This window comes from Hippichthys cyanospilos, chromosome 17, assembly GCF_059441005.1.
Source record: "Hippichthys cyanospilos isolate Australia breed blue-spotted pipefish chromosome 17, RoL_Hcya_1.0, whole genome shotgun sequence".
Classification (NCBI taxonomy): Eukaryota; Metazoa; Chordata; class Actinopteri; order Syngnathiformes; family Syngnathidae; genus Hippichthys; species Hippichthys cyanospilos.
Window position 1 is genome coordinate 2060853 of NC_142385.1, and position 27990 is coordinate 2088842.

Genomic DNA, 27990 nt, shown 5'->3' on the forward strand with positions numbered 1-27990 from the left:
AGATGCACAACACATTTTTTATGTTTACATCTGAGATATAGATTTTCTATAGTATATATATATATATATATATATATATATATATATATATATATATATATATATATACACATACACATACACATATGTCATGTTTTTGTTGGGCTTGAGTTGAGTCGTGTGGTTTTGGTTCATGTTCTTAGTTCATGTTTAAGTTTCCCTCGCATCTGCCTTTCTTCTTTGTGTCTCATTAGTTAATCCCATTCACCTGCCTGTTCCTCGTGTCATCCGTGTGTTCCAACCTCCGTGTCTACCAATCCGCTTCTCCCGCCTCTCGTCTTCCTTCCAGGTGTTTCCCGCTCTTAATTATTTTCGCGTCTATTTAAAGTCTCTGTCCGTGTCCAGCCAGTTATAAGTTCATTGTTTTTTCTCGCCGTTTTGCACGTCTTACCTCGTTGATGTCCTTCCTCGCCTCTTGTATTTACCAGTTTCTCGGCCGCTGTTCCCTGTGAGTTTATTTTCGTTTCCTTGTTCATTTGTTACTTTGTCCAGTTTATGTCATTTTTTGTTCTTACCTAATTTTATTATTAAACCATCTATTTTGTTTTAGCAAAACCACCCCACTCTCCTGCAGTTCTGGTTCCACCCTCCCGCACCTCAGTACACCGACATGCCACGCCATGACAGTTTTATTATAGCAGTGGTGGACCATCAGGGCCAGCAAGGCCTTTTCTGCTGGCCTACATAATCTGACATTATCATAACTAGAACTATAATTCTGTAATTATAATAACTATAATAATGTCAATTTCATTTAAAATTAACAAAATATATAATTTTATATATGAAATTATTCTCCATATTCTGTTCTTTTTGTGTCATATTATATTTATTTGGCTACGCACCTTCCTGTACTGTAGTTTAAGATGAGCATTTTTAGCCAATTAGAATACAGCTAACTTGTGTCGCCAGGCTGGATGAAATCTGCCTGCGGCCAGGGTTCAGGGCATTTGCATCAACAGTTGCGGGCTTCTGCATATGTGAACGGTCCCATATAGTTAATAGACAGCTACAACAGTCAATCAAGTTATAAGGTGGCCATTTAGAAGCATCACACTGAACGTCTCATAATTCGATAGTCACTGCAGGAAGGTGGTGCTATGTTGACCAAACATATTTAACTACGGAAGGCATTAAATTGAAGTCATTTAAAAAAAACAACAACAACAAAAAAACATTGCTTGATCTGCACTAACGGCATAGCGTACAGCGAAGCCAGACCCACACTTCGCAACGACAAGCAGTCCCTTCGCATACAGAATATCCGCACCAAGAAGTGGAGTCGTGACGAAGGCAACTATAAAGTTCCAATGGAAGTCGCGTCCGTGGAACCACACTGTCACCAACCTGGAGCCAACACTGTTGATGGGTGAACAGCGGCGGTTTGCAGCCAGCTGTCACCTTGTCCGCGATGGTGAATGGAAGCACGCTGAACTGTGACCGCGGTCTACCAAGAAACATCTCCCCGACAATGAGTCAGTGATGAAGAGCAGCTTGCTTTCCTCGCCGCCACCGACAGCCACTACTGAAAAGCGATGCTGTTGTTTCCTACAGCCTCCGTCGTTAAGTGCAAAGGGGAACGCAGCGCCAAGCCTTGGAGCCGAACCGCCTACTAATGATAAAGAGAGCCTTCTTTCACCGCTTTGGCACTGCAACTTCGGCCACCATGTCAGTTCCATGTCCACTGTCATTTCCAGGAGGGGATCCACTACCACACTCTGAACAGTGAAACGTTTCATTGCTCAGAGGATCCACTCCGGTTCCTCAGCCAAGGCCCAGTACTCAATGGTAGCCAGACAAGTTAGCTAACACAGCGCACACAGGAGGTAGTATCTGATGTAGGAAAAGTTGCAGGAACAGGAATCCGCCCTCATCTGAGCCCAACGGTGATGGCATTTTGTCCATTAGCTCCACTACTTTGCCATCACCCAATCTGGGCTGAGATATGAGCCAGTTGCAGTACAATGAAAGGCAAATTTAAAAAATGATAATGATAACTACTTAAAATTACTTTTTTTTTATCACTCTAAATAGGCGAGCAATCTGGTGGGTCTGTGCAAAACTAGGCCCACCCATTGCTCTGCCCCCCTGGTCAAGAGACGATGAGCAGAATGTATAAATTTTCTGTTGGGCTTGTATGATCTTCTGCTTTGCTGAGTTGACAATTGGACTTCAGAATGAGCACTGAATAAAATTCAGACGTCTTTCTCTGTCTCAGGGGAATAATAGGAACATTAGTCCTTTGTTTTACCAGAAATCTTTGTCATCTTTTATGTGGCAAAGGTGGGAGCTACCGTAATTCCCCAAATATAAGACACACTTTTTTCCCCTGACAATGACGGCCAAAAGTATGGAAGTAATCTATAAACGTAAACTTAAAATTTAGATTTATTTTTCATTTGACACCATGTGAGGAAGATCGATCATGTAAATCATTCCAAATGCTTCAAAAACACTACATTAAATGTTACAATGCATGTTCCATGTTCCTGCAGATGTTCCAAATTGCAGAAAAAGAAAACTTTATGATACGAAGATACCATTTCTTTAAAGCGTTCCATTCATCCGTAGTATACGTAGGCTCCTGTATTTGTTCCAGAGAGGCGCAGTAATAGCCGACATTTTCACCCCATTAATGAGCAGCCATATTAACGAGTAGAAGAATCTCACGCTGCGTTTAATTCAAATGGGAATTTTGAGATATTTAGTTTTGTTTTATTTCGTTTTGTTTTGTCTTTCATATGCTAAGTGATTTTCGTAATTTGAAAAATGAACCCTCTACAGGAGCGGCCGTATCTCGAGGTTTCACTGTATTTGATAAATTAGAACAGTAGATGTCACTCCTTCCAGTTGATCAACAACACGCCACCAGCTTTTCATATACAGCTGACATTTCTGCTTTTAATCTGGAAGTCCGTGCTATATTTCCATCTCCTGTTTTTACCTTCCCGAAACTGATTCGCTGTCTTGCATCACGGTTTGTGTCCCGTTGCATCAAACACTTTCTATATACAGTGGGCCCCCGGGTTACGAACTTAATCCGTTCAGCGGCTACGCTCGTATCTCGAATTGCTCGTATAGCGGGCAATCCAAACCCATGTTAATTCGTGAATGCGTGCAACGCGCAGAAGCCTTAGGTGAAATCATCACGCTGTATACATATATTAATATTGAGTGACATAATCTGCTGTACAGTTGCATTAAATAACAAATACAAAGGAAAAATGACTTTTACCTTTGGTAAGACGTGACTTGGGCTGAGATAAGCAGAAATGAGCAGAGATGAATGCTCAAAGTCAATACGGTAAATCAGATATGCTATTGGTCTTACAGTGTCACAGTAACTTTTTCAGTCAGGGTTTTCTCTACTTCCTTCCATCCCAACCAGCTGTGCCATCAAGCTAGATAAAGGCGTTCGGCCAATAGCATATCGGCACTTCTGTGATTGACGTGTGACGCCGGCCAATAGCATCTCCGTGAGTGAGACCGGGTGACCTTAATCGACCAATAGCATATTGGCGTCTCCTTGACTGACTGATAATTATTCGCACTTTTTTTTAAACGGTTGGAATGTATTGACAATTAATTAAAAAAAAACACACATTTAAACCAATGACAATTCTTTGTCCTGCAATCGGCACATTTAATTTCATATCAGCTGTTTTTCCCTTTAGCTGTACAAACACTACACTTAAATGGTAATTATATTTAGACACCGTGAGTGAGACAGTCAGTGTGAGGTTGTAAGACCAATAGCGTTCACGTTACCGCCACAAGTGTCTGTTAATGATTGAAGATGACGCAACTGCTGAATATGTGGACGCAGTTAGGCGAGAACATTTCCACATACTCAATGGCTGGTTTGTCGGAATGCTCGTAAGGCGAGAGGTTTGCTCGTAAGCGGAGGACAAAAATCTCCCTGATCCACGCTCGTAAGGCGAATTGTTCGCAAATCAGGGTGCTCGTAAGCCGGGGGCTGACTGTATGTCACTCTATCACCCAATCTCGAAAATAGCATTGACTGCAATTCAAATGCGTCGCTTGTTACGTCGTCCACGAAGTCGATCTGAAGCAAGCATTCATTATTTTCCCAAACCACGGAGACCCACAACATAAGGATGAAAAAGCCACATGTAGCTCTGGAACTGCAGGTTTCTGAAGCCTGGACTAGTTTACAATCAACCTAAATTCAAGACAGAACAATGATGATTACTGTATATTACAATACATTTTATTATGATTACAGACAAATCGCAGAGAACTATTAGGCCACATTAAAATGTTTCATGACCCAATAATATTATCAGGTCATCCCTCTGTAAAATTAAATATGATACACTAAAACAGACAGGCTATAACATCACAATGGCAGAGGAAAAACACATCATATACAGCAGGCTGAGGGTAAGTGATTTGATTCCGCTTCCATAAACAAAGGCATTAAAATGTATTCTAACTTTGTCCATCATTTCAAAAATTTGACCTGTCATCATTAAAGTATGTAGTTTAATGTACAATGTCAATGCAGTTTCTCAATCATAAATGGTCATAGAATGTATCCACTTGGTCGGTCAGCTATTTTGGAAATTATGTGTTCGTTGATGCCCCTCTGTGGGCCGTCACCTTAACATGGTAGAGGGGTTTGCGTGTCCCAATGATCCTAGGAGATTAGTTATCTGGGGCTTTATGCCCCTGGCAGGGTCACCCATGGCAGACAGGTCCTTGGTGAGGGATCAGACTAAGTAAGGCTCATAGAACCCTTATGATGAATAAAGTGTATGGACCCAGGTTTTCCTTGCCCGGATGCGGGCTACTGGGGCCTCCGTCTGGAGCCAGGCCTGGAGGTGGTGGCTCGCTGGCAACGGTGTGGTGGCCGAGCCTGCACCCATGGGGCTTGCCTGGCTCAGCCCAAAGTGGTAACATGGGTCCCCCTTCCCATGGGCTCACCGCCTGAGGGAGGGGCCAAAGGGGTCGGGTGCTCTGTGAGCTGGGCAGTGTTCAAAGGTGCTCCGATCCCCGGCTGCAGAAGCTAGCTCTTAGGACATGGAATGTCATCTCTCTGCCTGAACTTGTGTGTGAGGCCAAGAAGTTCCTACTAGACATAGTCGGACTTGCCTCCACACACAGCTTGGGCTCCGGTACCAATACTCATGAGAGGGGTTGGACTCTCTTCCACTCTGGAGTTGCCCGCAGTGAGAGGCACATAGCAGATGTGGGCATACTGATTGCCGCCTGTACGTTGGGGTTTACCCCAGTGGACGAGAGGGTAGCCTCCCTCCGCCTTCAGGTGGGGGGACGGGTCCTGACTGTGAATTGTGCATATACACCAAACAGCAGTTCAGAGTCCCCACCCTTTTTGGACTCCTTGGAGGGTGTGCTGGAGAGCGCTTTCTCAGGGGACTCCCTCGTGCTACTGGGGGTCTTCAACGCTCACGTCGGCAATGACAGTGAGACCTGGAGGAGAGTGATTGGGAGGAACAGCCCCCCAATCTGAACCCAAGGTGTGATTTGTTATTGGACTTCTGTGCTTGTCACAGATTGGTCATAACGAACACCATGTTCAGACATAGGAGTGTCCATATGTGCACTTGTCACCAGGACACCCTAGGCCGCAGTTCAGTGAATTACTTTGTGGTCGTTTCCTCGGATTTGCAGCCACATATATTGGACACTCCGGTAAAGAGAGAGGCGGAGCTGTCAACTGATTACCACCTGGTAATGTGTTGGCTTCGATGGTGGGGGAAGATGCTGGTCAGACCTGGCAGGTCCAAACGTAATGTGAGGGTCTGCTGGGAACATCTGGCAGAGTCCCCTGTTCGAAAGACTTTCAACTCCCACCTCCGGCAGATATTCTCCTACGACCCAGGAGAGGCGGGGGACATTGAGTCTGAGTGGATCTGTGAAGTTGTGGTCGTAAGGTGGTCGGTGCCTGTTGTAATAGCAAGCTGAAAATTGAGTCCTGCTGGCCAAGCAATGTGAGGCTTTTATGGTTGCCGAGGCAACCAGGAGTTTGGGGAGACCATGGAAAGCAACTTCGGGATGGCTTTGAGGAAATTCTGGTCCACCATCCGGCGTCTCAGGAGGGGGAAGCAGTGCACCCTTAACACTGTGTACAGTGGAGATGAGGCCCTGCTGACCTCAACTTGGGATGTCGTGAGCCGGTGGGCAGAATACCTCCTCAATTTTAATACGTCGAAATCGTGTCCAGTGAGGGTTGGACTCCACCAAGGCTGCCCTTTGTCACCAATTCTGTTCATTACTTTTATGGACAGAATTTCTAGGTACAGCCAAAGCGTTGAGGAGGTCCGGTTTGGGAACCTCAGCATTGCATCTCTGCTATACTGTTGCCTTCCTCAGGCCGTGACCTACAGCTCTCACTGGAGGGGTTTGCAGCCGAGTGTGAAGCAGCTCGGATGACGATCCGCACCTCCCAAACTGAGACCATGGTCATCAGTTGGAAAAGTCTGAAGTTCTCTATCCGGGTCAGGGATGAGGTCCTGCCTCAAGTGGAGGAGTTCAAGTATCTTGGGTTCATGAGTGAGGGCAAGATAGAACGGGAGATCGACAAGGCGGATCGGTGCAGCGTCCGCTGTACCGGTCTGTTGTGGTGAAGAGAGAGCTGAGACGAAAGGCGAAGGTTTCTGTTTACCAGTGGATTTACTTTCCTTTTCACTTATGGTTATGAGCAGTGGGTCGTGACTGAAAGTTCGAGATCACAGATACAAGGGGCCGAAATGAGTTTCCTCCGCAGGGTTTCCGGGCTCTTTCTTAGAGATAGGGTGAGAAGCTCGGTCATCCGGGAGGGCTTCGGTGTCGATCCGCTGGTCCTCCACGTTGAGAGGAACCAGTTAAGGTGGCTGGGACACCTGGTTAGGAGGCCTCCCAGACGCCTCCCTCAGGTGGTGTTCCGGGCATGTCCCACCAGGAGGAGGCCCAGGGAGACTATGTCTCTCGGCTGGCCTGGGAGCGCCTGGCCAAAGTGGCCGGGGAGAGGGAAGTCTGGTCTTCCCTGCTCAAGCTGCTGCCCACGCGACCCAATCCCGGACAAAATGTTAGCTAATGGATGGTGTTTGTTGACGTTCCATCAGAGGCAAAAAGCTGTAATTGAATTCCCTGCTTAAGCTGTTGCCCCTGCACCCCAACCCTGGACAAAGCGGTAGCTAATGGATGGATGGTGTTCTTTGAAGTTCCATCAGAAGCAAAGAGCTGTTATTGAATTCCCTGCTCAAGCTGTTGCCCCCGCAACCTAACCCTGGACAAAGCGGTAGCTAATGGATGGATGGTGTTCGTTGACGTTCCAGAGGCAAAGAGCTGTAATTGCTTTGGATAAGGAACCATAAAGTCTTTCGGAAGATGAGAACCCAGATTTGTTCTCCTGTTACCACACATTTGAGGAAGATTTCTTCACTTTTGTGATACTCAAAATGCTATGAAGAAGCTGTGAAACAGGCTTGCTTTGTGGTTTTGTTGTATTTGACCCCACTTGGTACAAACGTTTGCAAAGCAGAGCACCTTCACAATATTTCCAGCACTTCCGTAACTGCTCCAAGCAGGTCAGCATTGTGATTCTGTCATTTTTTTTTACTAGTTCCTTGACCCAAACATTTTTTCCAGATTCAAATGCTGACCATAACCTTTCACTTTGTTAACTGTCCTTGAGGTCGCTTAAACTTGTTTAGTGTTGATTCTGCATACCTACTTTTTGACAATGCTCTAGACCAGGAGCCTCGAACCACCTGTATGCGTATGGGTACCAGACTGCATAGATGTGTCAACCCCCCCACCCCCCCACCTCCCCAAACACACACACACACACACACACACACACACACACACACACACACACGCACACACACACGCACACACACACAGACTACCATTTCCCTTCCTGATTTTAAGATTTAAGAATCTTGATTTTGTATGGCAATCTACGTATATATCTTTGCAATCTGAAATTCGCATGCTTGCCGTCAATTTGGGTCAATTTTTTTTCTTTCAATTTCCGTTTGCAAGATTGCAAAGACACAGCAAATAGATTTATTAAGCTGAATGCGCAGCAAAATGCACAGCTGATGGCCAGCCATAAGTTAGAGTTATCTTCCGAAGATGAAACTATTTTGATAGGAGACTTCCTTCTCCTCTGTTAGTTACATGGAGAAAATCAAGCAGGTGTCAGACAGGTGTCAAACGCCGGTCCTCAAGGGCCGGTATCCTGCATGTTTTTGAACATTCTTTCTCAAACACACCTGATTCAAATGATTAGGCTCATGTTCAAGCTTCTGCAGCGCGTGCCAATAAGCTAATCATTTGAAACAGGTATGTTGGGGAGCGAAAAATGGCAAACATACGGACTTTCTAGGACTGGAGTTTGACACCTATGCAAAAGCTGATATGAATCATATCATCTTATTTTAACAGTGTACATTTGCAAGTAGCAATGATGTCAACACCTTATGTAAGATCAAAACTTGAATATTACTTCATTTACAATCTAAGTCATTCATACACAAACAAGATAACTTCTCACTTCAAGGACAGATAGAATGCACACAGCCTATGGCAGGGCATTCAGGCAATCACAGACTACAAACATGCACCACAAAGCTGTGAGAGAGACATCACCCTGCTCAACAACCTAAACAGTTTCTTTGCACGCATTGAAGAACAGAACACCACTCGCCCACAGAAAACACCACCACCTTCGCACGACCAGCCTCTGTGCCTGTCTACTGCCAGCATGAGGAGGATACTCTTCGCCATCAACACCCGGAAAGCAGCAGGTCCAAACAACATCCCTGGCAGGGTGCTGAAAGACTGTGCAGAGGAGCTGAAAGATGTTTTTACAGACATCTTTAACACCTCCCTGAGGCAAGCCATTGTGCCATCAGGCTTCAAAGCTGCCACATCATACCTGTGACAAAGAAATCCTCCCCCTCCTGCTTGAACGACTATCGTCCTGTGGCACTGACACCCATCATCATGAAGTGCTTTGATCCGCTAGTCCTGTCACACATAAAATACATCCTGCCCTCCAGCCTGGACCCGTATCAGTTTGCCTACAGGGCAAAGCGATCCACAGATGATCCAATCTGCTCTGCCCTCCACCTGGTACTCACCCACCTGGACAAGAAAGACTCATGTGAGAATGCTGTTCATAGGCTTAGCTCAGCGTTCAACACCATAATACCAACACAACTCACCTACAAACTGGACAAACTGGGCCTCAGCACCTCACTTGGCAACTGGCTGCTGGATTTCCTCAGCCAGAGGCCTCAGGTGGTGCGTGTTGGCAACAACATCTCAGGTAGGATCACCCTGAGCACGGGGGCCCCACAAGGCTGTGTGCTCAGCCCCCTCCTCTTCACCCTATTGACACACGACTGCACAACAACCCACAGCTCCAACCACCTCGTGAAGTTTGCTGACGACACAACATTGGTGGGCCTCATCTCCAATGGCGACGAGACCCACTACAGGAAGGAAGTGGAGCATCTGACCAGAGGATGCAAAGACAACAACCTCTTCCTAAACATCAGCAAGACGAAAGAGATGGTCGTCAGCTTCCAGAGAGGCCGCACCCAACACCCCCCACTGACCATCGATGGTGCTGCAGTGGAGAGGGTGAGCAGCACCAAGTTCCTCGGGGTGCACATCAGTGATGACCTCTCCTGGACCAACAACACTGCATTTCTGGCCAACAAAGCACATCGGCGTCTCTACTTCCTGCGCAAACTGAAGCGGGCAAGTGCCGCGCGACCCATTATGACCACATTCTACAGAGGAACCAGCTGACCAGCTGCATCACCGTGTGGGGCGGGAGCTGCACTGACTACAACAGGAAGGCTCTACAACGCATCGTGAGGACAGCTGAGAGGATTATTGATGCTCCACTCCCCTCCCTGCAAGACCTGTACACCACCCACCTCAGCCGCAAAGCCATCACGATTGTCACCGTTACAAGCCACCCTGCACACAGTCTGTTCAGCCTCCTGCCCTCCGGAAAGAGGTACAGGAGCCTCCGCTCCCGCACCACCAGACTCAGGAACAGCTTCATCCACCAGGCTGTGAGACTGATGAACTCTCTCCCCTTCCCACCCGTGAAACTGCTGAACTTTCTCTCTCTCTGCCCTCCGCCCTCCCACACTCAGCCCCAGCGAGAAGAAACACCTAGCTGGCAGACTCAAACTTTGCTCATGCACTTTCCAAATTTGCTGCTGCCAATTTATTTATAATTATAGTTCTATTGCACTAGCGATTACACTTAGAACTATAACAACTACCTCAAATGCTCATAACTGGGACAACCACAGTCAGAGTTGTCTTGCTTTGTCACGTACTGTTGGATTGTCTTGTCATATCCTGCTACTTATGTCTTGTCTTGGGGTACTCTTGCAATACCTGTTTTTTCGTATTTAGTTTTTAGTTTTAGTTATTAGTTTAGCAACACTAGGCAAAGTAGCCCTAACATAGTGCACATTACTATAGATAAGAATATAGTTTTTAGGATTGTCTTGTCCTGCGCACCTGCACTCTGTTATTGTACATGTAAAAGGCAGAGGATAGTGAGAAACGTAATTTCGATTCCTTTGTATGTTAAGCACATGTGAAGAAATTGACAATAAATTTGACTTTGACTTTGATTCATTATTCTTGAGGGGTGCAGTATTCATTATTCTTGGGGGGGTCATTTCTTAGCTGTGCAAGAAGAACGTGATTAAAATGTTGACCAAAAGTCAACATTTCATTGTTCAGACAAGAATGGACTCAGCTGCTGGTTCAGTCTACTCGCTTCTTTTATGAAAATAATGCAGTAACAGCTTCGGCTAACACGAGCAGCTTGTTAGCTTAAACGAACGTGGCCAACTGACTGACTTTAGTAGTCTAGCTTGTCCTATGACTGTAATTGTCATAACCAGGAATATGTTCGATATAGAAATGCACATCTGTATGTCGTAACTCAAGCTTGTGTGGCTGCTGAATGCAATTTTCCTCAAATGCAGTACAAAAGAAATTCTAATTTTTATGTTACACTGCATTATGTTGCGTTTACAGGATGCACCCATACATTGGGTCAGTGTTAGGCAAGTTACTTCAAAACTGTAATGCATTATTTATTTCTTATTACTGTCAATTCAAAGAAATTAGTTACATTACATTATTACTGTATTTGAAATGCAATGCATTACACTACTATTGCATTACTTTTGTATTACTCTCACCACCTTAACTGGAAACATGGATTCTAAATGTAGCTCATTATGCTCATTACACATTCAGTGAAAGATTGACTTAAGCCTAATACCCGTACAAATAATTTAGTCTATATTGAATTGTAAACCTTTAAAGACAAGATACATTTATTTTTTTGTATTTTAATCTCTTTATCATTAAGCTTCACAAGCATAATGATGCTGTAGGTTCATGCTGTAGGAAACAAAGTTAGTACATTTCACAATTTCACAGTTAATACTGTATTCAAATTTAAGTTCAGTTAAATTCAGGGACAGATGTTTCAAAAATAGATGGTTTCGATGGGGCTAACGTTTTAGCTAGCCTACATTATTGTTAATGTGTATCATCTTGATACACATTGACGAGAACGATTAATAGCCTATTATTAATAGCAATGGTACAGGGAAAATTAGTGTTACCTTACCTTGTCATTATTGCTAGTTGAGACAGGGATCTTGCTGACACAGTTTCTAAATGCTGGTGAATCCACTGTGGGAAGCGGCAGCATATCTTCTACGTATGACACACTTCTACTGAATGTCCTATCCTCATGAGGTGGAAGTGGAAACCCTCAGCATGTTTTCTTTTTGCGAAATTCATGTTACTGTGGCACCACACAAGATGGTTTGTCAACTTACTGGTCCTATTTCGCGAAGTGAACAGCTCTTTTGTCATTGGGCAAAAGGTGCACATAACTGTTATCTTAACTGTATCTCTGATGAATTGAAAGTAATAGATCCAGCTTGTGTACATATTGTCTATAGTCCACCAGCCATCAGCTGCTGCCACGTTAATTATCTAATCTCATTAATCTTTAACAACAGCAAGAAAACATTTTGCCCTTGACTTTTCTCCTCCGATCTCGCGGTGTTTTTAACTCATTTAGGGTGGAAAAAAAACACCACTTTCAGGCTAAAAATGCATTGTATTACATTGCTCTTTTTTTGTAACAAGCATAATATTACTTTTTTGTGTGTAATATATTACACTTATCGCGTTACACAAAGAAGTAATGCATTACAATGATCACGTCACTTTTGTAATACATTACTCCCAAAATTTCTTTTGGGCTTCATTTTTGGGGAAAAGAAAGGTGTCTTATATTTGGAGAATTAAGGTACATGTACTTGTCTTAAGAGTCCCTGACACAAAAAAAGTTGGAGACCACTGTTGTAGCCTAAATTTTGAATTCATTTGAAAATATTTATCAATGGTAGCCCTACCAAAACAAGGATTCAATCACGGTGATAAAATGATGATGTAATTTTCAAAATGGCTGACAGGAAATGGTTATATTCAAATCGCATTTTTATTTTATTTATTTTTATTTTTTTGTATTTATTTATTTTATTCAATCAAGTACTTTGACTACACATTGTAGAAATGTTTGGAAAAAAAATAGGAAGTATGAGTCAGATAAATTGATCATGCTTGTGTCGCTACACCGTGGTTTCATTCTTCCAAGGGCCCGTCCGTATGTTCCCTGTAGCGTCTGACACAAACATACTATCTTCCTGCAGGCTGCAGTTTCTGCCAATAGTTATTCGTCGGTTAATTACAGCATGTTGCCGAGGCAAAGTATTACTTGGGAAACATTTTGGCTCCTTTACACATTGTTTTTCCTTGTCCTTCTCTGGTATCTTCAACATGAAGGGGGATGGATCTTGGTCTTGCATATATAGCAAATTGCAGGTATCTGGCATTTCAGAGCAGATTGTGGTAGGAAAATGGTCTGATGAATTGTACAAGTGCCACTGACAAGTATTTACCCTATGAGAAGGTAGAATCAGGCTGTGACTAGAAGTGAACACGTCTTGTATGTTTTTGCAGGTGGTCTGGCTTTGTAAAGTATGACAAGATGCCTGTTGATGATCAGAGTGAGGGCTCGGGGAGGAAATCTGCAGTTCTGGGTGCGGGCTGTTGGGCACCAGTAATCCCTCATAGTGGTGTGTGGTGTGAGGAGTCTCAAGTTGGGAGCTAATCACACTCCCATCCATACTGTTTGATGCCATGTGAGTGCGGGAGTCACTGAGACAAGGGCGTGGCTGATTGAAAGAACGGGACTTGGTTCTGTCAATAGTGTAACTCTGCCGTGGCACAGAAGGACGAGGGAGCTCATCAGATATGCCCGGAGGACCTAGCGAGGGCATCATCTCTCTAAAAGGGGAGACTGGATTAGCTACAATGGGGGTCATTGCCGCCATGCAGCAAGAACCGGTGTGACTGCAGGTGAGACTTTGGGAAGGGGATGCATTTTTAGAGAAGTGTTGCACAAGTTGCGGTGAGGGAGGCTGCTTTTTGCTTAGGCAGAAAGAGTTGAGGTTGGACTGTGATTGATGCAACCCTGGCCTCTGGCTTTGTCTGTTCCCATCCCCATCAGCGAGTTTGGATTTGGCCGGGCAACATGCCCACCAGCGGTACCACACATCATCACGCTTGGCACAGTGCTGGATGAGAAGAAAGAGTCCGAGAGTGACACAGAATGCGCCATATAGACAACTGAATATCATATCCAGAAAACGTCCAAGAGACACTGCCAGTGCTCCCAATGCCCATGTTGACAGAAATAGAAACAGGGTGAAAACTGTGGTCCATAACTGTGACTTAAATGAGTGCTCATTGGAAAGTTCAGATACACCACTGATAAATGCTGCAGAATCACCAGCAGGTCCAGAAACCACCCCAATATCAGTTTGGCGCTGCTGGTCTGTGGGTGATAACTGCTGCTGCTCCTCATTCAGAACCCTGAGCTCATACTTCCTCTCAGGATGCCGTTTAAGCTGGATATAGGTGCACAAGAAGTACACAGACATGACTACAATCAAAAGACTCACAGGGGCATAGAATCCTCCAAGGCTTGGTTCCCATGCCATCCAGCAACTGAAAAGAAAATCAGGTACAAAAACATTGGGAGCCTTATCACTGAATTATGATGTGACTCCCTTGAAATGAATACTTACTACAGCGCATCATCCCTACTGCCGTAGTTCTCCATTCCAAAGGCAGCGGTAATTCCGACAATTATGAGAGGGATGCCATTACTTACGAGATAGAACCTAAAAAAAGAAAAAAAATGTGAAGCACTTGGCGTCACATTTCATACCCATTTATTTATGTATTTATGGCGTAAACGTGTCAACAATTGTGCCACTCTCTGGTCTCAGTTGGACTGCCGGAAAGTTTTCTGAATTTTGAGAATTATAATCCATAGAGGAAGGCTGAAGACGCCAGAAAACGCACAACGTACAGTATGCATATGAGGTGGATGAGCTAAACTGCCACCGTGGTGCCCCATATGCTTTTTACATACATACATACACACATATATATATATATATATATATATATATATATATATATATATATATATATATATATATATATATATATATATATATATATATATATATATATATATATATATATATATATATATATATATATATATATATATATATATACACACACACACACACACACTCAGTGGGCCCCCGTGTTACGACATTAATCCGTTCCGTGGTTGGGGTCACAAGGCGACTTCGTTGTATGACAGGCAATCCAGACCTATGTTAAATAGCGAATGTATTTAGAACCCCAGTTAAAAATGTCAAAATTGTACATACATATTAAAAATTGGTACCAAAATACCAATTAGGTATTGGTGCTACGTATATATAAAATACATGTATACAATCAGAAAAAATAAATAGAAAAATAGAAAATTGAAACTATAGAAAGGGTTTATTTACCTTTGAGTGCTGCTTGTTATGCCCATATTCCCAAATAAGGGTTATCTCCAGCATCGTTTCAATATATATCATCTTCTTACTTCTCTCTCGGCTATAGTAAATAAGTGCAATTTCTTAAAAACGCCAGCAGATGGAGGCAAAACAACACAAACACAGCCAACCCCCTAGGGTCATGACAGTTGTTTTTGTCGCAAATCCGGGAAAATGTCATAAAGTGGAGATGAAAAAACTCTGTATTCCAGGTCGCACAATGAAAATAACGTAAATCAGGGATGTTGTAACACGGGGGTCTACTGTATATCATCCCACAAGATGAGATATCTCACGAGATTGAGCCCATGAGAACGAGATCTGACAAGATTTTTGAACATCTTTTTAAAATAAAATTATTGCTGATTTAAATTTTTCAATTACAAAATGATTCATTTTTATTGAGCAGGCTGCAAAAAACTTAAGTATTAAGTTTTATTATAAGATGAGTAGCACACTTTATTATAAGATGAGTAAACGGATCACTAAACCGTGCCCATGGATTACTAAACTGAGCAAACAGATTCCTAAACCGTTCGCACGGATTAGTAAATTGTGCGCACGGTTTTATAAACTGAGCAAACGGATAAGTAAACCAGGCGCACAGATTTGTACAAATATATTTTTTTTCATACCCTGGCACCAGAGGGGCTCCATCAAATCTAACAAAACCGGTATGCCTTTTTTTTTTCTCCTCCCAAGTCCTCTGCCTTAACGGGCAATGTGCAGCCTGCAGCGGGAGCCTCCTCTCAATGTGACTCATACGCTTTGGCTCCCGCAGCCAATCACATCCACTTCTTGATTTGTCGTCTTCAGTACTACTGTGTACTATTGCAGCTAACTACCTCAACTAATGTGGCTAACATGCTTATGCTACTTTTATGGAAACTGGTTGAGGTAGGACACGAGCAGTCCATCGAGATAAAGTGTGGGTCAAGAAAGCGAACGCTCATTGACATGAAATTGCATAATCCTTATTGTACTATTAATTAATACACATAGAATTGAATGATTGATTTGGAATAAACTGTCATTTGACGGTAGTTAATTTCAAATCAATAATTTTTCAGAATATTGTGCATTTATATTTAAGGTTTTTTAATTCTTGTAAATGGTCAATGTTATTGTAACAAATGCTGTATTATATGTATGAATATCCAAATCACGCGCACACACAAGGGAATGACCTCCCATAGAAAACATTCCGTGACACAAGCCTGGTTTTGTGAAAAAAACAACCCACGCGCACACACACATGGGAATGACCTCCCATAGAAAACATTCCTCATCCACTTTTGGATTGGAGTATATAGTTTTACATCCTATGTATATTCTATCCATATTATATAATAAAAACAGTGTTCGTATATTGTACATTTAAGAAATGCCGATTGTATAGACAAATGTATCATGTGTGACATATTGTTTGTGACTTACAGCTTGTCGTATTACGTGTCAATATGGCGAGTCACTTCATATGTTTGGCAGAGTTATTGTTTGTTTATTTGTTTTAATGCTAAATCCCCAAGCTTTCTGAATATGTACATCATTTACTAAATTCTGTCATTTTAATTTCTTATTAGTTAAATACAGGAGTTGAAATAGTTCAAATTTACACTACAATAACAACGTTGTCCAAAAAGTTGTGCTGTATCGATATAAATTGACAGACAAAAGGTTTGTCAATTTCGATATTTTAATTTTACCTGAGAATTGTTTTTTTGCTTTCAACCAGGACAGAAGCGTTTGAGGCCGGGGCTTTAAGTGGGTCTTTGGACACGTTGTTGCAGATATTTCTGGCGGTAAAAGTCAGCCAAAGCATGGTAGATAAAGAAGCATACTGGAGCATAATCCCAACCTAACAGAGATGAAGATGTAAACAGCACAATCATGACATTTTGTAGAAACTCTTCTCTGTTTAGCTGCAAATCATAATTTTAAAAAGTGTAATCAACACAAAGAGCATATGCATATAAACAATGATCATCCACTGAAACATGACATTCACTTGTTTGAATTCTCAATCTTCATCCTGTTTATATACGAGGGATTAAAAAGTAACCTTATTCACAATACAGTATGTCCATTTGAATCAGATCACATCAGTGCTGCAGTAAATGCAACACTAGTACCAGTGAGCAACAGAATTACATTTACTAGCTGATTCATTTTGGTCAGGGAGAACTGCAGCTACAGAACACTGAATGTATGAAGCAAAATCTAAAAATAACCATTGTCAGATGTGGGTTTAGAGAGTTATTTTTGGACTCAATGATGCACATTGCCTTAGTTGATACTGCCACAGTAAAATGCACTTAGCCTACCTTCAGCACTCACATCTCTTTGAACATAGTAATACATAAATATTAAAGAAACATGTTGTTTGGTCTGCAAATGCAATGATTTTGGTTATGTAAGGTAGCAAATATGTTGAACGTGGACACCAGAGCAGACCCAATGGGTCTGAGCAATTAATCAACCAAAATTTATTGAACTAAATGAGCATTCAAGTGTGTAATTCTCAATTTAAAAAAAAAGGTTTGAGGAACAAATCTCTAAAAAATATTTATGTTCAATTTTTTAAAAAATATTATAGAAAAGGGTACAAAGTCTGAAGTATATTTCACTTCACTACAGTTACTCGTTTTAATTTGCATATTGTTCTTGTGTGAAAAGCAACTTCACGCGATTTACATATGCAGTGTTACAGGGCTTGAGGACACCAAGCTGTAACAGAAATTCACCGTGACTTGCATTCACTATTCTAGGGCCCAATCCCAATTGCCACACTACACCCTACTATCCTCATTGAAGGGTATGCGTCATAGCACGTAAGTGTTTGAGATTACAAACATGCAATTGCACCACTATGCAGAATCTGTTGTGCAGGCCCTGGTTGTCAAGTATGGTAACCACACTCGGACAAAATACAGTGGTACCTCGGTACTCGACCGCCTCTATACTCGACCAAATCGGTGCTCGACCAAAAAATTCAAGTAGATAATGCATCGGACCTCAAACAGATTTTCGGTGCTCGACTAGCCGAGCCGAGCCGAGCCGAGCCGACCCGAACGCGCTCCTCGGCCCTTCTCGGCCAGCGGGTAAGCGCCAGTTCAACTCAGACCGCCAGCGGAGTAGGACGTTTGTTCGAGTATTTCTTCCCGGATTTAAACTTTTTCGTGTTGCTCTAGCCCTTAATAATGGGTCCAAAGAAAGACAGTGATAAGGGGAAGGCAAAGAGGAAAACAACGAGGACCACTATTGAACCGAAGAAGGAAATTATAGCAAAATATGAACGCGGTGTACCTCGCGTCGCAGTTAGCTAGCGTCATCATGGAAGGAGTAACTCCCTCCCGTCCTCTCCACATCCATTCCTGTATGCCATCAACCACTCTCCAAAACGTAAGTAAATTATACAAAATGGTTTATAATGCTTTATTTATCTTTCTCTTTATCATGTACTGCTTGTGCACATTTACTTGTTCACACATACTTTCCATTATTTCTTATGGGAAAATTGCTTTCGGTGTTCGAACAAATCGGTGCTCGACCACCACCTCAGAACGGATTATGGTCGAGTACCGAGGTACCACTGTATATAGATTTAGATTAACTTTAAAAGTTAAAAAATAAAAAAACATGTATAAATGTGTAATAATTTGTTATTAATTTGAAAAAGTCTTTTTGGCACAAGCACAGGTATTTCAGCAAGCAGTTGCAATTTTCCATTTGTTTTGGTCTAATCCATAATGAACAATGGGTGATATGTTTGGGCTGAGGTTTTCCAGACACAATGCTCTTCCCATTACCCACACAACAGCCTATGGTCCTCAATCAAATGTACACATGGTTGAAGTGCATGTTGTGTTTGAGAGCCAATTGCAGAATTAAATGGAGTTGAATGATTGAACAAAATGGACGTCATCAAAATTAGCATGACCATTATCCAACAAAATCTCAAAGACATAATGTGAGGTCAACACAATCATATTTTGAATAATACTACTGGCTATAACTATTTTAAGCATACAGTGTTTTCATTATTTCTTTATATTTTAATCACAACCCACCCAAGTTCTTACCGTATTTCTCTGAGTACAAGTCGACCTCGCTTATAAGACGACCCCCTCCCCCCCTTTTTACTTCAATTTGGGTGAATTTTTCAAAAACGTGAATATAAGTCTACTTTTGTGGTTACATTGTTCAACATCCTTGTTACTCTTCCATGGGTAGTCACCTTGGGAACCATCCAATTTGTTTGAAATGGAGGTCTTCAGAGACTGATCATCTTACTTTGGATGTTCTTTACTCAAGTGACGAATGTTGTGAGATCAGAGCATGAAAGGTTGCCCTTAGCTGTTTCTCCTTCCACCTGCTGGCATCCATGCCTGCTTGTTCAAGCACACATCCAAGGGCTGAAGGAGACAAGTCAAGCCGTGTTTTCCTTTTCATAATGTGCCAAAGTCGTCGGAAAAGTTATCCACACATTCTCCTTGTTGACAACAAAGAGGCAATAAGGCGACGCTTGATGAAAGTGCATTTTACAACATTTTGTGCAAACGCTCTAAGTCCAATGCATGCTTTATTGAATTAGAAGTACTGTTCTTGTTTTTTTTCATGTTGCGATGTGGAACACTGGGTTTTTTCGTCCCCTCTTTACGGTATTTTCCCGACTTTGCGACAAATAACAAGTGTCATGACCCTAGGGCAGGGGTCAGCAACCCAAAATGTTGAAAGAGCCATATTGGACCAAAAAAACAAAAAGAAAATATGTCTGGAGCCGCAAAAAAATTAAAAGCCTTATAATGAAGGCAACACATGCTGTATGGATCTATAATAGCTATATTGGCCTACTATCAAAATGATTAAGTTAACTATATTACTTAATGAGGCTTCATGATTAAATGTTTATTTTTCTTGCAGTGCATCCTGCCGAAAATGACGCACCACATGACTACTCTGTTATGCGATGCAGCCTCAAGTTTAACTTAATTACAATATTAATGAATTATGTTTCATTGCTTTGATGAAATTAAATAAAGCAGATTTTTAAAGTTTTTAATTATGAGGATTCGAAAAAACAATAAAATGGAACGTGCATAACGTGCCCCTTATCTGGGCAATAGAGTGCAATAAAACGCAGCCTGTATTTATAAAAATAAAACATCAGCCACATACCTGCATAAACGCGCAGTCCGTTCAATATCGATCACATCACACATCACAGGCAATTGAGTATGCTGGCGCTGAATTAATGTCCTTGATTTGTTGATCGGTGATGTTGCCTGTTCTTTCCTTCACTGTCTTGGCGGAGAGAGGCGTGTTTTTTTTTTTTTTGTATTATCCCGGTTTTGTTTATAAAGTCTGTAAATAGGTGTTCTGATATGTTGATGAATGACTCCATGTAGTCACTATCTGTTTACCATGTTTTATTATCTCCCGGGTTGCAACGAAACTTGTAGCAGTGGTGGAGTTTGGAGAAACAATCCACTTCTTAAATATATTTTTGTGCTCCTCTAATTTCTGCAGAAGTAATGCGATCACACTTTTTTTCTCATTGCCAAGTGCTTACTCGGCTGCAAATGTAGAACGCCTTCCTTGAAAATGTTGTTCCGCATTGCTCTTTTTGTTATTTGACAACTTCTCGCTACAGAGCAAACATTCGGGTAGTACTTCTGCATTGACAATGAATGCAAATGATTCAGTCCAAGAAATGTTGAACTCTCTGTTTTCCTCAGCTATTTTTCTCTTTTTCCCTTTGGGATGCATGGCCCATCACAGCCGCTGGTTTGTTTACAACGGCCACTTGCCTAGCATCCCACCCTGCTGATAGAAACGCTTGTCGCAGGCTATGATGTAATTCTTCGTTGACAGAAATGTTGAAATGTAATATTTATTCTACACATTTTTACAGCATTGGAAAACGTTAAGAATGTTTTTGTCATGTTTGTCCCCTTACAGAAACCATATTAAAATGAAAAAAATATTTCTCTCCCCCATCTTTTCCATTTCCAAACATTTTTGAAAAAGCTCCAGGGAGCTACTAGGCTCGAGTTCTGCGGGTTGTCAACCCCTGCCCTAGGGAGTTGGCTGTATTGGTGTTTTTTTGCCTCTATCTGCTGGCGTTTATAGGTAATTGCACTTACAGTGGGCCCCCGTGTTATGAACTTAATCCGTTCAGCGGTTACGCTCGTAATTTGAACTGCTCGTATGACGGGCAATCCAAACCTATGTTAATTAGTTAATGCGTGCAACGTGTGCAAAAACCTTAGGTAAAAATATCACGACTTTATACACATATTAAAAATGAGTAACATAATCTACTGTACAGTTAAATTAAATAACATATACAAAGGAAAAATGACATTTACCTTTGGGGCGAAGTGACTTGAGCTGGGTGGAGGCGGAGGAGAGAGGAGACCAACCCGCAGAATTTATTTATTTAATTTCTTAAACGGGAACTTTTCTCAAACTAGAACAGATCACCGGCGATTTCCTTCTCTTTAATCCATAATAGAAGAAGCCTCTCAATTTTGTTGTCGATCGAGGTCCGTCCCCCGGCAAGGAAAGTCTTGCCCTTAGAAGATTGCCGAGCGGTTCCGTCCATACTCACAAGCAAGGTTAACTATGCGTGCGCCTCCTTCGTATTTTTTTTTTTTATTATCTCCTGCTTGGTTTCTATTGTCATCATCTTCTTACTTCTTCCTTTACCGCCACTAGCAATTTTAGAAGCCATGTCTAAAGATAAAGTTTGCAAAGTCTTAACAACATTCCTTCCTTCCGTTTTTGACTGATTTTCTCTCCTTCCTTCCGTCTCTACCAGCTGTGCCATCAAGCTAGATGAAGGCGTTCGACCAATAGCATATCGGCATCTCCGTGACTAACACCGTGACTGAAACAGTGACTGTGACATTGTAAGAGCAATAGCATATCAGCGGTTCCTTGTCATGGGTGAGCAGATGATTTTGTTGAAGTAATAAAACGATGTCAATTGTACGTACACATTGGCTGGAAACGCGTGGTTAAATCAGAGATAAAACCATCACGTATTTAAACACACATTTAAAATTAGTACCATAATCTACTGTGTAATTAATTTTATTAACATGGTTACACAAAGGATAAATGACATTTTCCTCTGGGGCGACGTGATTTGAGCTGAGTGGAGACGGAGGTGAGCAGAGACCGACCCGCAGAATTTATTTATTTATTTTCTTGAACAAAAACTTTTCTCAAACTAAAACATATCACCGGCGATTGCCTTCTCTTTAATCCATAATAGAAGAAGCCTCTCCATTTTGTTGTCGAGCGACGTCCGTCCCCCGGCAAGGAAAGTCTTGCCCTTAGAAGATTGCCGAGCGGTTCCGTCCATACTCACAAGCAAGGTTAACTATGCGTGCGCCTCCTTCGTATTTTTTTTTTTATTATCTCCTGCTTGGTTTCTATTGTCATCATCCTCTTACTTCTTCCTTTACCGCCACTTGCAATTTTAGAAGCCATGTCTAACAGATAAAGTTTGCAAAGTCTTCACAACATTCCTTCCTTCCGTTTTTCACTCATTTTCTCTCCTTCCTTCCATCCCGACCAGCAGTGCCATCAAGCTAGATAAAGGCATTCGGCCAATAGCATATCGGCATTTCTGTGATTGACGTGACGCCGGCCAATAGCATCTCAGTGAGTGAGACCGACCGTGACCTTAATCGACCAATAGCATATCGGCATCTCCGTGACTGACTCCGTGACTGACACCGTGACTGAGACAGTGACCTTGACATTGTAAGAGCAGTAGCGTTCAACATTGCCGTGACCAGCGTCGTCTTTTGATTTTGTTGACGCAGCAGAGCGAAAATATCTGAACTAATACAATGGCCGGCATGTCAGATTGTTCGTAAGACGAAAGGTTTGTACGTAAGTGGGGGACAAAAAACTCCGTGGTCCACGCTCGTTAGTCGAAATGTTTGTAAAAGAGGGTGTTCGTAAACCGGGGGCCGACTGTATTTACTGTTGCGGTCAAACTGCTTCCATGCACTATAATACTGGTCAGCTATTGGTCAGTGTCTCCTCACGGAGATACTGGCCTGCTATTGGTCAGCCTCACTCGTTTCAATGGTAAAGCTTTGATCTATCGCAAGTGGTTACAAAACTGTCTTTATAGTGCATTTTACTGCTTAATTCAGGTTGAATGGGTTAGCCATGGGTCCCAAGATTGCTAGTGATGTTAAAGGGAGAAGTAGGATGATGATTTACATGGAAACGAAGTTAATCAAGAAATACGAAGCTATCCTAGTCTAGGCACCCCTTACTAGGGAATATGGCCACAACAAGTGCCACTCAAAGGTAAATAAAACCTTTTTAATAATTTTTATTTATGATGTTTTCTGATTGTATACATGTATATTGGAGCACTTACTATGCTATTTTGGTACCAATTTTTAATATGTATGTATAATTTTGATGTTTTTACCTGGGGTTCTAAACGCATTAGCTATTTAACATAGGGTTATTACATATACAGTGGGCCCCCGCGTTAAGAGATTAATCCGTTCCGCGTTTGGGCTCATTAGGCGAATTCACCGTATGACGGGCAATCCAAACCTATGTTTATTTGCTAATGCATGTAAAACCCCAGGTAAAAACATCATAAATGGATATAAATATTTAAAAATTGTATGAAAATAGTATAGTAAGTGCTACGTATATGTAACACGTATACGAATATATACAATAAAAAATCATCATAAATAAAAGATATAGAAAAGATTTATTTACCTTTATGTGATGAGCTTGTTATGGCCGTAATACCTAATGAGGGTCGCCTAGCCAAGGCTTAGCCTTCGTCGTATTTCTTGATTATCTCCAGCTTTGTTTCCATATGAATCATCTTCTTACTTCTCTCTTTAACATCACTCGCAATCTTGGGACCCATGGCTCACCCATTCAAGTTTGAATTAAGCAGTAAAATGCACAAAATGCAATCCAGTCCATAGCATGCCATTATTTTGACAGTGACGCCAACCAATAGCAGACCAGTATCTTAGGGAGTCGTGACGCAGACCAGCATCTGAGTGACACGTTGCAGCGCAGGCAGTTTGACGGGACCAGAAAATAAGAGCAATTACCTAAAAGCGCCCGAAGAAGGAGACAAAACAACACAAATATAGCCAACTCTTAGGGTCATGACAGTTGTTTTTGTCATAAAACGGGAAAAATACTGTAAAGAAGGAACGAAAAAACAGCACAGATCATATCATAAGGTGAAAAAAAAAAACAAGGCAGGGAATTTTTACCCCAGGGTTTTACTGTAATTTTAAGCCTCGTAAATGACATTTCACATTCAAATTATTGTTATTCAAACACAGATACATGGGAAAAAGTTAGTCTGTTTTGAGTTATGCAGTTATAAGTCGACCCCCCCTAATATGAGAGTTAAAAATTAAGAAAAAAAACCTCAATTTGTACTCGAACAAATAAGGTAATTGGATCCATAGCAATGCACTTAACATGACTGAATGCATTTCTTCTGCAATCTTCGGTGAGTGACGTCATTGCAGGATGGCCGAGTCTATAGTCATCCATTGTACTCCTCTTCACCCTTGTTATTCATTAAAATTGTCCCAGTGCTTATGCAGCGATGCATTTTTCATATTCAGGCCAACAATTGTTTGAGTAGCTAAAAAATAACACAGTCCATAAATAGACCACTTTCATCCATGCTGCTGATGAAATATCAACTATGAAATATTTCATGTGGCATTTCATGGCTGACATTTGCACTCTGATTCCATTTGAAGCCAGTGTTGCGATTTGTTCTTTAACATGGCTAATCTGTGTGTATGATACAATGAGAAAGTAGGACTTAATCACTTACAATTTGACACAGAAGTGGAACGTTGATCTGGTTAATGCCTCCAGCAAACACACCAAATGTCATTCCTGTATGAAACAAAAAGTTGAGGAGTGTGTGCCATCCATTTCTGCTGATGTGGATCACACTGAAAAACAATTAACAACAATGGTAATTGTAAAACAATACTAATAATAGATATTATTAATTATATTGGGTATATTAATGACTGTAAATGATTACTTTAATATCACCTGTAATGGACTAGATATGTCATGATGGAGACAAGCAGACACAGCAGCATGACTGCTGTGCAGGCATAAACCACTGGATGCAGGTAATCCCCAGGATATGGTGGGAGGGAAAGTACTTTCTTCAGATCCTGTACAGTAGTTTGATACAAGTTACATAGACATATTTTTTTATTTAGTTTATTTTTCTTATAGGGTACAAATAGAGTGGATGAAGATTTTGTGTCTTAAAGGTAATTATATTTTTCAAATGCTAAATAATGAGGAAAAACAATACTACAGGTTTGATATTACTGCTTCTGTACTACAGAAGCATCTGTCTATGGGAAAGAGTAGTCGAGATATGGAAAAAAATATGGTGGTATACACACACACACGCACACACACACATGGCAATAATATTGATATATTGCAATACGAAGTGACACAATCCGCATATTGCAATATAATGTAACAGATCTAGTTCATTTACGTTGGAACTTGTGGCAAAGTGCTACCTGTGTATTCCTGCCACATGAGTGACATCTGAAAAAGTATTCCCAACTGCTGGAGCCATATTAACACAGTCAAGAGGATGCTTGAAATGAAAAAATGTTACATGCTTTTTTTTTTTAAAAAAAAGAATGTTTAATGTGTGCTCAAAGATGTCAATGAGTTTGTCTTCTGAAAAAGAATACTTAAATAGAATTTGGGTTATATATATATACCATAGATTTTTTTTTTTTTTTTTTTTACCAGACTGCCCAATATCGCAATACACTCTTAAGACCCAATACCCAGCCCTAAATAAATATATATATATATATATATATATATATATATATATATATATATATATATATATATATATATATATATATATATATATATATATATATATATATATATTGCAATTTAAATCCTTTCCTTCCTTTCCCCATTGTGCAGTTTAATCACACATGAACGATTGTATAGACAAATTCAATTACACATGAACAAAGAAATCCTTTTTGTGTTTAACTCATCGTAGTCACTTACTATTAATTTATATTTTGGAGATAAATTCAGGTAAAAAAAAAAAAAAAGAAGCTCTTTTTTTGTGAACTGTAACGGGGAGGAGTGAGTGCCTGATATAATTCAACACTTACCATTTTGAGATCAGGAGTCACACTTCTGAAATTCTGCTCGTTGCGCCCCCTGCCAGTTTAGGGTCCACACAAAGGAGCACGCGTGTAAAAAAACAAAACAAAACAAAAAAACAGCTTTTATATATGTATATACTGTATTTCAGTACGTATACTGTACACACATATATGTTTATGCATCAAAGTGAGAGAGGATGTTGTCAGCACAGCGGTGGTCATCCTCCGACTTGGCGAAGTGAAAACCGTTAGGAGCCTCCAGCGGCATGGCCTCAACTGGTCACAGAAGTAAATGCAAAAGCAGCAACGACTCTCGAGTGACGTCAAAGAATGGGCCGAACCTCGATGTAGAAGCAGTGGGAAAGTTCCACATTCCGTGATGTATTTTTAACGTTGCTGTCCTACCCATTGAATATAATCTTTACACAAGGCTGCGATGTAACAAACACACAAACAATAATAATAAAAGTGTCCACATAAGCACTGTATTTGGAGACTGAATTCAGGTCAGTGAAGATAGCGTGGTGTTGCGTGCTGTGACGTCGCAGCAAGCAAGATGATGCTTGATCTCAGCTGACAGCCTTGGGTACATCTATCTACAAAAAGGTCTGCCTGTTCTCCTCCTCGTGCGGTGACAGGGACGTAGCTACATGGTGAACAGGTGTGACCACGACCACCCTTTGTCATTCTTTGGCCTCTCTCCCCGCCAACTTCAATCAGTGTGTGCGTGTGCGTGTGTGTGTGTGTGCGTGTGTGTGTGTGTGTGTGTGTGTGCGTGTGTGTGTGTGTGTGTGTGTGTGTGTGTGTGTGTGTGTGTGTGTGTTTAGCTGCCAATTTATCATGCATAAAATTTTCTTCGAAACGTTGATACTCTGTCACAAGTTGTGTATGTTATTAGTGTATTTAAAAATATATATAATTATTGTCTGGGGGAAACATCATTTTAAAAAATGGGCAATTTTTTTCCACAAATCTTTACTAACTTCCCAACTCTTCAGGAATCATCATGCAATTGTAGCCGATTTAAAGCTGCGAAAATAGCATGAAAACAAATACACTGTCGCTCATGAACTAACATGCTTGAGATGTGTTGCAGAAATGAAGCAAAACCACTTGATTTCCTCGTTCTGCTGAGTATAGGGTTAATTGTCAGAACTGTTTTACGTTTGTATGCGTTTTTTTAGACAGTAAGTGAAAATAGGACTGAACTTATGTAAATCAGCTTGTTTGTTTCAAATTGATCAGTGTGTTGCGGGTGTGTGTGTTAGTGTGTGACGGTGGTAAGTCAACATTTCAACATAATATCCATGGAGTTAGTGGGCTCATTCTTTTACTTATTGCGTTACACTGGCTTTGAATTTTTGAGGCGTTTGTGAAGATGTTGTAGAATGAATATAAGTGTGACATTTTCATTGGCTTTTTGAATGATGGTTGCTTCATCTGATTCGAACTTTGAAGTGCTCCTTTTGCTGCGGCACCACCAGCTTCATGTGTATACAGTACTACCTTTATGAGTGCCATCGAAATACATTTATGATTTCGTTTGCATATTAAAAAAAGCAAATATGTATTTTATGAGTAGCCTACTGTTTTGCTGATGTGAGTGGACAATCACAAGGTATAACTCGAGTGAAGGCAGTGCACTGGGAACTCAAACAATCTTCCGGTTTTTGGACTTCCTGTAAAGTTGACATTTTGTCAGTAATGGTGAAAAAAAATGTTGT

General features: G+C 41.3%; 1 protein-coding gene across 1 annotated transcript; it reads right to left on the bottom strand.

Annotated features, from left to right (window-relative positions):
* Nucleotides 1-12323: 12323 nt before the first annotated feature.
* On the bottom strand, nucleotides 12324-27960 carry LOC148409211 (uncharacterized). Its single transcript, XM_088438269.1, has 8 exons — nucleotides 27854-27960; nucleotides 26273-26321; nucleotides 25149-25276; nucleotides 24919-25042; nucleotides 16757-16908; nucleotides 14232-14327; nucleotides 14106-14151; nucleotides 12324-13718 (listed from the first exon to the last, which is right to left on the bottom strand). Exons 1-8 carry the CDS (start codon nucleotides 27958-27960, stop codon nucleotides 12711-12713), a joined length of 1710 nt encoding a protein of 569 aa, XP_088294395.1. The 3' UTR covers nucleotides 12324-12710.
* Nucleotides 27961-27990: the final 30 nt, after the last annotated feature.

Excerpts from the sequence above, each read along its gene's own strand:
- LOC148409211 (XM_088438269.1), bottom strand. The coding sequence starts at position 27,960 with ATGTCAACTTTACAGGAAGTCCAAAAACCGGAAGATTGTTTGAGTTCC. Across the intron at positions 16,909-24,918 it reads TTCCACTTCTGTGTCAAATT|GTTGGGATTATGCTCCAGTA; the intron begins GTAAGTGATTAA and ends CATCTCTGTTAG. Across the intron at positions 14,152-14,231 it reads AGTAGGGATGATGCGCTGTA|TTGCTGGATGGCATGGGAAC; the intron begins GTAAGTATTCAT and ends TTTTCTTTTCAG.